This window comes from Galeopterus variegatus, unplaced genomic scaffold (genome assembly GCF_000696425.1).
Source record: "Galeopterus variegatus unplaced genomic scaffold, G_variegatus-3.0.2 Scaffold6566, whole genome shotgun sequence".
Taxonomy (NCBI): domain Eukaryota; kingdom Metazoa; phylum Chordata; class Mammalia; order Dermoptera; family Cynocephalidae; genus Galeopterus; species Galeopterus variegatus.
The window spans coordinates 36,404-46,272 of NW_007732677.1; the positions used below are offsets into that span (position 1 = coordinate 36,404).

Here is a 9,869-nt window from a genome sequence, read left to right on the forward strand (position 1 = left end):
CCCATGGCCTTGGTGTTATCAGCACCACACTCTCCCGAGTGAGCCACGGGCCGGCCCAGAATAAATGTTATTTTAAACCACTGTAAGGGGGCCGGCCTGTGGCTTTTGAGAAAAAAAAAAAAAAAAACACTGTAAGGAACATGGTTTTACTTTTTAAATTTTCAAACAGTAACTTAATTTTTTTTTTGGTGTACAGTTCTCTGACATTTTGGGTTTTATTTTAATCATTGGGTACAGATTAAATATCAGTGATGTTTGCCAATGGAGTGACAAAGGAGCTGTCTGAGAGGAGCCCGGGGGGGTTGGGGGGTTTCTTCTGGTGCTGGGGAGTGCAGGCAGGGTTCTGGGCTGTGCCTGCCCACTTGGGGGTGGGCAGGGCAGCTGCTCGTCGACCCCAGGAAGCCAGCCCACTTTCCTGAGCCTTTGGGCCTTCCCTTTGGCCCGCTTCCCCTGCTGGGAAGGAAGCTGTTTTGCCACATACCGGGCTCTCCGTTATTTCTGTGACTGTCCTGTTGCACTGTTGTTCGTGTTGACTGTGCAGTAGGAACTACTGTCCTCATTTTATGGAGGCTTGGGGAGGTTAAGTGGCTTGCCCACGGCACATAGCTTGAAAGTGGAGGCATCCCCTGGCCTGTGTGAAGCAGGAGCCTGGTCTTATCCAGCATTAGGTGGTCTGCCCAAAGCTGATGTCTGCAGAGCTTAAATCTTTGGCCAGGTTGGGACCTCCTGGGACTCTGGGATCGCCACTTGCCTCAGGGCCCCTTTCCTGTCTCTTGGCAGCCAGTGTCTCACCACCCAGAAAGGACCTGGCACCCTCATCCCCACCATCTGTGGCACCCACTTCAGTGGAACCAGGAGACAGGGCTCAGGTAGGCAGAGGCCTAGGGTGGCGGGAGGGTGGGGTGGAGAGGGTGGGTTGGCGGGACACCTGTCTTTGCAGTGACTGTCACGTGGGGACTGGGTCTCCTAGGCCGAGGCAAAGAGGCATGGGTCAGGATGCCAGTCACATTCGTGGACAGGGAGCCCCAGTTCTTTCTCCAGGGCTCAGCGTGGGGTTGGGAGATGCCAGGCCTGGGAAGGGGAGAGAGGGCAGTCCATAGCACTGACTGCTGTCACAGGGCTGTCAGGAGTTACATAATAAAGCAAATATTCCCGTGGATTCCTGTTGAGACAGAGCTTTAAACTCCCAACGTGACTTCGTTTCATCCTCACAACAACCCAGGAAGGTTGATGTGGGCCCTGCTAGGCAGATGAGGAAACTGAGGCTCAGTGAGGTTTAGTCATCTGTCCAAGGTCACTTAGGAGGGAAGTGGGGGCCACACTGCCAGTCACCTGTTCTAAGGAGCTTAGAGGAAGTGGCACCAGCCCTTCTCATCTGAACACATTTTACAGTGTGCAAAGGGCTTTTCCCATCTGCTCCCAGCCGCTCCTTGCTAGAGGAGCTCTGGAGAAAGCCAGGCCCAGGGTGGGTCCCCAGTGAGGGTGTCAGGGGTGGAGCTGGCAGGGGCTATACAATTCCATTTTTCAGGTGGGATCACAAGGCCCAGAGACTCAAGCAGCTTGCTCAAGGTCACAGTGCTTGGAAGTAGAGAAACTGGGATATAAATCTGCCGCAGCTCTAGGGCAGAATACAGAGAAGGCAGATGAGGTTGGCCTAAGGGGACAATAACCCCTCAGGGGCCAACCCAGAAGCAAGGACGAGGGGCAAGAGCAGCCAAGGGGAAGGAACTGTGTAGTCAGGAGCTGAAGGCAGATGAGGTTGGCCTAAGGGGACAATAACCCCTCAGGGGCCAACCCAGAAGCAAGGATGAGGGGCAAGAGCAGCCAAGGGGAAGGAACTGTGTAGTCAGGAGCTCCCTTCCTGGGGGAAGGGGGTCAGAAACTGGAAGTCAGGATTTCTGTGTTTCCATCTTGGCTCAGTGACCCTGAGCAAATCTTTCCCCCTTTCTGGGCTTTAATTTGGGAGCCAGTGACAATCTCCTGTCCTCTGCCCCTCCTCAGGCCCTGATGACTAAGGCCCACATGATTACCAGGAAGCTCGGTGCACACTTGAGGGATGGTGGCAATTGGAGTGAGGGGAGGTGGGAATGTTCTTGAACAGGATGGCTGGTGACCATGCCCCCTGTCCCCAACCTGCCTGCCTCATTCCCTGCAGGGCGAGGAGCTTTCCTCAGGCAGCCTGTCGGATCAGGGCACGCACCGGCCCCCCAGCAGCGTGTGCGCGGCCTGCCAGCAGCACGTGCACCTGGTGCAGCGCTTCCTGGCCGAGGGCAGGCTGTACCACCGGCACTGCTTCCGGTGAGTGGCCAGGGGCTCGCCACCATTTCTCCCAGTGCCCGGGAGGGAGCTACCATGGATTCGGCACCCCACAGCGTGCCAGGTGCCTTGCTGGGCTCTTTGTGCCAGAGCGTCTTGCTTATCCCCATTTTACTGATGAGCAAACTGAGGCCTAGTGAGGGGAGAAAGACTTGCGCAGCCGCACAGTTTGAGGCAGGATTGTGTGACTGCTACAGGGCGAGAGCTCAGGGGTTCTGCTACCAGCGCCCCAGCTCCTTGAGGATAACTACCTGATGATGAGTAAGCAGTATATACTTTTAAAAACCACAATAACAACTTGCTTAAGTGTGTGGCTCCCAGAGGAAGCCAGATTTTAAGAAAATGGAATAAGAGGGAAGGAAAATTCAGAACCTTAGGAAACTTATGATAACATATGTTACAGGAAAGAAAATCGAGCAGTCAAGGGAAACAAACCACTCAATGACAACATGCACTTGCTCTGTTCTGGTGTGTATGTGAGTGAGTGGGGTGTCAGCTAGTGAGGGAGGGACACTCAGGGACCTGACTGCAGAATTGAGGTGCTGTGGGGAACACATCAGGACCGGGGGAAACAGGATACACAATGCAGTAACATCTAGCCACCAGGGCAGTGTTTTAGAAATTTTTACAGTGACTCCCAGTAAAAAACACATTTGACACTATGACTAGATGTAAACACTTATCTGAAATAAAACTTGTGCAGGGCTGGCTGGTTAGCTCCGCTGGTTGGAGCACGGTGCTGTAACACCGAGGTCCAGGGTTCTATCCCTGTACCAGCCAGCCCCCAGAAAAGCAAAAACAAAACACTTGTATAAATAGTTTATATTTAAATAGTAAGTAGTGCACAACTGGAATTAGAGTTTCAGAAAGCAATATTTGCCCTTATTTGTACGATAGACTCTGATAGATTGTATTTTGTTCTATTTCATTAAACAAACAAACCTGGTTGGTTGGAAACCACTGAACTGATGTCCTGAGCCACTGTGGGTGGCTGCCCGCCCTCTGGACGGTGCCTCTTGCAGCGCAAACCAAAGGCCTGTTTCGCCATTTCTTTTCCTGATTTCACGTGGTTTTATTGGCCCACTGCGTTTCTGACAGTTACTGTTTTCTTTTTCCTTTGGAAAGTCCTGGCTTTTGAGCCAGGATTCTGGCTGGCACTTGGGAGGAGAGGAGGGAAGGAACAGCCCTGGCTGCTGTTGGAGGGGTAGCCAGTGCCCAGGCCAGGCTGCCCAGCTAAGTGGACCCTTGTCCTGTCCCCTGGCAGGTGTCAGCAGTGCTCCAGCACCCTGCTTCCTGGGGCTTATAGGAGTGGGCCCGAGGAAGGCACCTTTGTGTGTGCAGAACGCTGCGCCAGGCTGGGCTCTGGTGGGCGGTCAGGAACGAGGCCCGGGCCCCCACCCCAGCCAAAGCTGCAGCATCGGCAGCAACTCGCAGAAGAAGCCAAGGACGTCCAAGGAGGCAGCCCTAGCCCTTGTGCAGCTGCAGGAGCTGAGACGGATGGACTGAAGGCCAGCCCCGAGGCTCGGCCCCAGATCCCCAGCAAACCCCGGCTTCCCGGCAAACCACAGGAGCTGGCCAGCCCCCTGGCCAGCCGCCCCACACCTGCCCCCAGGAAGGTCCCTGAGAGCACAGCCCTACCCCACCCCACACCCCGGCCCCGGTCCAGCCTGCAGCAGGAGAACTTGGTGGAGCAGGGTGGCAGCAGTGGACTAGTGAATGGTGAGTGAGGGGCAGGGCGAGGGTGTGCTGGCTGCGTCTGTGTGCATCTGGGAGGATTTGTGGGCCCCTCTGTGCCCATGTGTACTGAGAATGCTGGGGTTATCTGTGTTTCTGAGGTTATCAATTCATGCAACCAGTAGTTACTGAGTGCCTCTGTGCCATGCTCTGTCCTCGATGCTGGTGCAGCTCAGATAGGATGCACACAGAGCCCCCGCCCCGAGCTGCCCCATTCTGTGTGTGTTGAAGTATTTGTGTTCTTTTGTGTCTGTCTTGTGTGCTCCAGTTTCAGGGTGTGTACATCCATGTGTGCCTGTGTATCCTGAGTGTCTCTGGGACTCTGTGCACGTTGGTGTCATTACTGTGTGTCCTGGCCGATCTTCAGGCGCACTCTAGGCGTCCTCCATACTCAGCCTATGTGCTTGTCAATGTCTGGCAGGGGAGACCTCAGTCTCCTGAAGGGAGGGCAGAGGTGTCAAGTGGGTCTCTAAGCTGGTCTGAACTGCAATGGTGACCCCTGCCCCACTCTGTGGGTCTATTCTCCCCCTCCCCCTCATCACAGACCATTCCCAAATCACCTCCTTGGGTTTCCATAAGCTCATGGAAACGAGGCCTGTGGAACCTGAGGTGTGCTGGGCAGCCCCCATCATCCTGTTGAGGAAGGCACTGGAAGCCTGGGGAGAGAGACTCCCAGGGTCTCCCTGGGACTTGCACCAGAATATTCTATTTATTCAGTTCTGTTTAGTATGCAAGGAGGCTGGCTCTGAGCCCAGCTCTGAGCTGGGCACTGGGGACACGGATACTGTTCAGACCTATTTGTGCCTTCGAAGTGCTACCAGTGTTGAGGGGGAGACAGGCACAGACATGGGGGTTTCAGTAGAATGTAGAGGTCTTTTTAAGATGGACGGAAGGAAATGGGCTTTTGTAGGACTCATGGAAGACACTTGGAAGTGAGGGGAGACTTCCAGGAGGAGGTGACTCCTGAGCTGAGTTGAGACGATGATTCCTGACCACACTGGGGGAGTATCTGAGGGCACTTGGGTTCCCTTTTCTCAACTGAAATGCAAATGATGTCTCAGGTGGCCTGGTCCTGCCCCTCTGACATTCTCTACTAGGTCACCTTTGGTGCTTATCTAATCTCCCTGAGGGCTGGGCTGGGAGGGGGCAGTTGAGGTTGCCATGGCCACCTAGAGCCCATGACCTGCCAGCTCAGAAGGTAGGGCACTCCTTGGCAGAGCAGCACTCTGGCTGACTCCCTGGGAGCCCCTCTGCTGCCCATGAAGGCCTGGCTCACTCTCCTTTCCCATCTAGGAAGACTGCACGAACCCCCTGTCCCCAAGCCGAGAGGGACACCCAAGTTGTCAGACGGGTATGTTGGTCCCTGAGAGGCTTTTTTGCTTGGGAGGTCCTGGTGCTGGGTATGGGGTACCCCTGGGGCCTGGATGGGGGGCAATGCATCCTGTGGATGGGCAGGGCCAAGCTCAGGAGGGAGGCTCATCTCCGGGTGGGGAAGGAGAGCCGTGCCCATGTTCCCTTTCCCCCCTTTCCCCGTGGCTTACCCTGGGATTCCTGCTGCCACTGCCTGACCTGCTTCCTGGGTCCCTGCTCCCGTGGACAGCAGTGCTTGGTGGACAGCTGCCTCTGGAATCATAACACCTCACCAAGCCACTGTTTCCTCTACAAGATAGGGGACCTAGGCTGCACTTATAGCATTGTTGTGAGGCTTAGCTGCAGAGCATAGAAAGATCTGGAAGAGTTCAGCTGTGGCCCCTGGCTCTCAGGTCCTCCACCCCAGCACCCTGCTTCACAGGGGAGGACATGTGTTTGCAGCTGTTCTCTGGGAGCGGTGCTTCCCCTGTATGGTTGGCCAGTGAGGGAGTGAGGTGGGGCACGGCCGTACTAGTAGTTAACCTTTGTTGAGCATCTGGCACAAGTGCTTGGGTGCTGTGCCCAGTGGGGGATGAGGGAACTCACTGCATCCTTTCAGCAACATGTGAAGCAGGGTAATTATTGTCCTGGCTTAATGGCTAGGGATACTGACACATGGAGAGGCCAGGTAACTTCCTCAGTATCGTGCAGGTGGTAAATGGCAGAGCCCCTTGTCAGTCCTTTTCTGGGCTGGGTTAATGGCGGCTGGTGACTTTAAGGTCCCCTCCTCTAGACCTCAGGGGATCCAGCTGGGATGTGACTGTAATAGTCCATTTCAGCCTGGGCTCAGAATGGTTCCATGCGGCTGGGGGTGTGAGAAGGGAAGGGGCCGTTTCTCATCTACCCCCTTTGAAATGGACTGAAAACTGCAGAGAGAGAAGGAAGCTGACCCCTCGCCTCTGCTAATGGTTTTTGCCTCTTCCTGCTTCCCTCCAGGATGCCAGCCCCCAGGAAGGACCCCCCATGGATCGCGCTGGTGCAGGCAGAGCCTAAGAAGAAGCTGGCCCCGCTCCCCCCGAGCAGCCCTGGGCCGGCAGGCCGGGCCAGCAGGCAGGTGCAGAACGGAGGCGTGGAGGAGGTGACCCAGCAGAGCCCAGCGGCCGGCCCGGAGCCCAAGCCCTACAACCCCTTTGAGGAGGAGGAAGAAGGAGAGGAGTCCCCAGCTGCACCCAGCCTGGTCACCAGCCCTGCCCTGGCCCACTCGGAGTCCACACCCAAGATCCTGCACCCCTGGTACGGCATCACCCCCACCAGCAGCCCCAAGACAAAGAAGCGCCCTGCCCCCCGAGCGCCCAGTGCATCACCGCTCGGTGAGTGCCTTTTCTGGAGCCCTCCTGATGGTCAGGACTGTGGGGTTGGGAGCCAGGGCAGGGTGTGGTCATGTGAGCCTATAGCAAACCCGTGAGTACATATCTGTACCCCACTTTGCAGTGAGGAGACAGAAGCACAGAGAGGGTAAGTCATTTATTTGCCTAAGACCTCACAGTGCTGAAGAGTGGAGGCAGGATTTGAACCCAGGCGGTCTGGTTCCTGAGTCCATGCTCTTTTTTTTTTTGGCAGCTGGCCAGTATGGGATCCGGACCCCTAACCCTGATGTTAAAAGGCTATGCTGTAACCAACTGAGCTAACTGGCCAGCCCCACGACCCCACTCCTCCCATTGAGCTCATGAAATGTGTTACCCAGTGAAGTGCTTAGCATGACACTGGGTTCCTGGAAAACACACAGCGGGGTTAGCTTTAACCTGCCCAACTCTGTCCCTGTTGCCCCCTGATGTTAAAAGGCTATGCTGTAACCAACTGAGCTAACTGGCCAGCCCCACGACCCCACCCCTCCCATTGAGCTCATGAAATGTGTTACCCAGTGAAGTGCTTAGCATGACACTGGGTTCCTGGAAAACACACAGTGGGGTTAGCTTTAACCTGCCCAACTCTGTCCCTGTTGCCCCAGTGGCCGAGCAACAAGCAACTTGGGCTCTCACCTGGCTGTGTGTGGCTCAGGTGTGGTGACTCTGAGCTGTTCTTTCCTCAGTTTCCCCGTCTGTGAAACAGTGGTGGGCCAGTCCCAGGGTGCTGCACCTCCCCCACCAGTACTCCCTCCCTCTTCCAGGCACGCTGTAGTTTTGGACTCTCACCTTTTGCCAGTCTTCTTATGCCCTGGGCTCAGGCACCTTCCCACGGCTGGGGACTGGCTGCCTCCGAGAGCTCAGTAGGACCCCTTCAGACAGTGCGGTCAAGGGTACGTTAGAGATGACCAGAGGCAGGTGCTCGGGTGGTCTGGGTGGAGTTCTGGGACAGGTTCAGGGTACAGTGGATAGGCATGAGCTCTGGAGTCAGACACGGCTGGGTTCAGCCCCAGCCCTTGCTGGCGCAAGTGTTTCCTCTCTGAGTCTCTTGCGTCATCTGGCAAATGGGGATGATGTACTTAGAGGCATGGTACCTGCCATCCACGTGAGAGTGAATTGGTGTCCAGCAGTGCCTGGCCAGAGTCGGTGGCTGCGGGGGCTGCCTGCTCCTCCCTGCTCTGCCCTCCCTGCCCTGTGGGTCGGAGCAGAGGAGAGGTGGCCTCACTTCTCTCTGGCCTTCCCATGCATCAGAGCCTCGCCTCCCCTGCCCGGGTGGTTTAGCCTTTGGGTACGCTCAGGCATGGGAGGGGCTGTGCGTTGTGGGGAAGCGGAGGCATCAGCCCTGCTGGCTGAGGATGAGGGGCCCACAGCATGGGAGTGTGGGATGAATGCGGACCACTGGGTGCGCTTTATGACTTTGCCCCTGTCATGCATTGGCTGTCCTCTGGGCCCTTGTCCCGCCTAGATGTGGAGGAGCATGGGTTTCCAGGGCCACCTGCAGCTCTGTTGAGAGTGGAGCGTGTTAGGTGAGGCCAGAAGCCCTGATCGTGCCCCGTCGTATGGTGTCTGCTTGCTCGTTTGTACAGCTCTCCATGCCTCCCGCCTCTCGCACTCAGAGCCACCCTCAGCCACACCATCTCCAGCCCTCAGCGTGGAGAGCCTGTCATCTGAGAGCTGCAGCCAGAGCGCTGGTGGGATGCTTCTGGAGCCACCAGCTGTGCCCAAGAGCTCCTCAGAGCCTGCTGTCCATGCCCCTGGCACCCCTGGCATCCCAGGCAACCCTGTCAGCCTCTCTGCCAACTCCTCCCTGTCTTCCTCTGGGGAGCTGGTGCAGCCCAGTGTGGCACGGACGCCTCAAGCCAGCCCTGGCCTTACCCCCAGGACTAGTGGCAGCCCAGGTCCCCAGGCAGCCAAGTCCTGTGGTGGCACCACCCCAACCCCTCTCTTGTTGGTTGGGGACAGGAGCCCTGTACCTTCCCCTGGAACCTCATCCCCACAGCTGCAGGTAAAGGTGAGTACCTCCTCACCCTCCTAAAAGCTGTGTCCTCTCTAGTGGACATGGGTCTGGTCCCAGGGCAGGAACGTCCAGGGTCTTCATCTCTGCTGGCCTCTGACTTCTTGAGTGGTCTTGGCTGTGTCCATCTACCCATCTACCACTCTGTTCATTGAGGAACAAATCAACCTATCCTTCCTTCCATTCGCCCACCAGACTTCCTGTCCACCTGGCCAGCCACTTGGCCCAGCATGACCTGTGCATCCAGGCCCCTGTTTACCAGCCTGTCCTGTGCACTGGCCCATTTGGTGTCTCTTCCCCCAGCCACCTTCATCTGCACATCCTCTGTCTACCCTTCCACTCACTGAGGCCCTATTGATGCCAGACCCTGGGCATCATTGCATTAAGATCCACTCTTGCCCTCCAGGGGCTCCTGGTCTGCTCAGAGAGACAGCTTAATTATTGTTTTAGAAGGCAATCTGGGGTGGAGCACAGAGGGGAGGGGATGAATCCCTTCTCCAGAGACCTCGATCTTTCTGCCATGTAATGGGGCAGCTGGCAACTGCTGAGCACCTCCTGGGTGCATGAGCTGCCTGGGCTGCAGGGGTCACACAAACATAGTGGTTGCTGTCCTTATGCTCACAGCCAGGTCACGGGGAGGTGCTGAACTGACCGTGCCGTTGGGTTTGTAGTGAGCAAGGGGTCAGCCCCCAGCAGGCAGAGGGCTCAGACTCACCCAGTTACTGAGCGCTTCTGTTGTGTGCCCTGTGGGAAGTATTGACAGAGGACAGCAGGCACAGCCCTGTCCTCAGGGTCCCCTCCCAGGTCCCCTTTGGGCCCTTGCTGGGCTCTGTCTTTTCTTAGGGTGAGGGGGACACTGGGAGGGGCTGCTGGGCACCCATCTGGGCAGCTCATTTTCCAAGGGCAAGAGCTGCCCTGTGGGAACAAACCCTGCCCCCTGCTGTGCCCAGACTCTGCCATGGCACTTTTTTTTTTTTTTTAAAGATGACCAGTAAGGGGCCGGCCTGTGGCTCACTCGGTAGAGTGCGGTGCTGATAACACCAAGGCCACGG

The 9,869-nt window shown here is 56.6% G+C and overlaps 1 protein-coding gene across 1 annotated transcript in view; it reads left to right on the plus strand.

The window, feature by feature from the left end:
* MICALL1 (MICAL-like 1) overlaps positions 1-9,869 on the plus strand; it is a 30,019-nt gene that overhangs the window by 9,726 nt on the left and 10,424 nt on the right. Inside the window, exons 5-10 of the mRNA XM_008591020.1 lie at positions 781-869; positions 2,156-2,298; positions 3,581-4,035; positions 5,344-5,401; positions 6,397-6,770; positions 8,390-8,814. Of these exons, the coding sequence (XP_008589242.1) occupies positions 781-869; positions 2,156-2,298; positions 3,581-4,035; positions 5,344-5,401; positions 6,397-6,770; positions 8,390-8,814 (1,544 nt within the window). The remainder of the gene's footprint in view (positions 1-780; positions 870-2,155; positions 2,299-3,580; positions 4,036-5,343; positions 5,402-6,396; positions 6,771-8,389; positions 8,815-9,869) is intronic.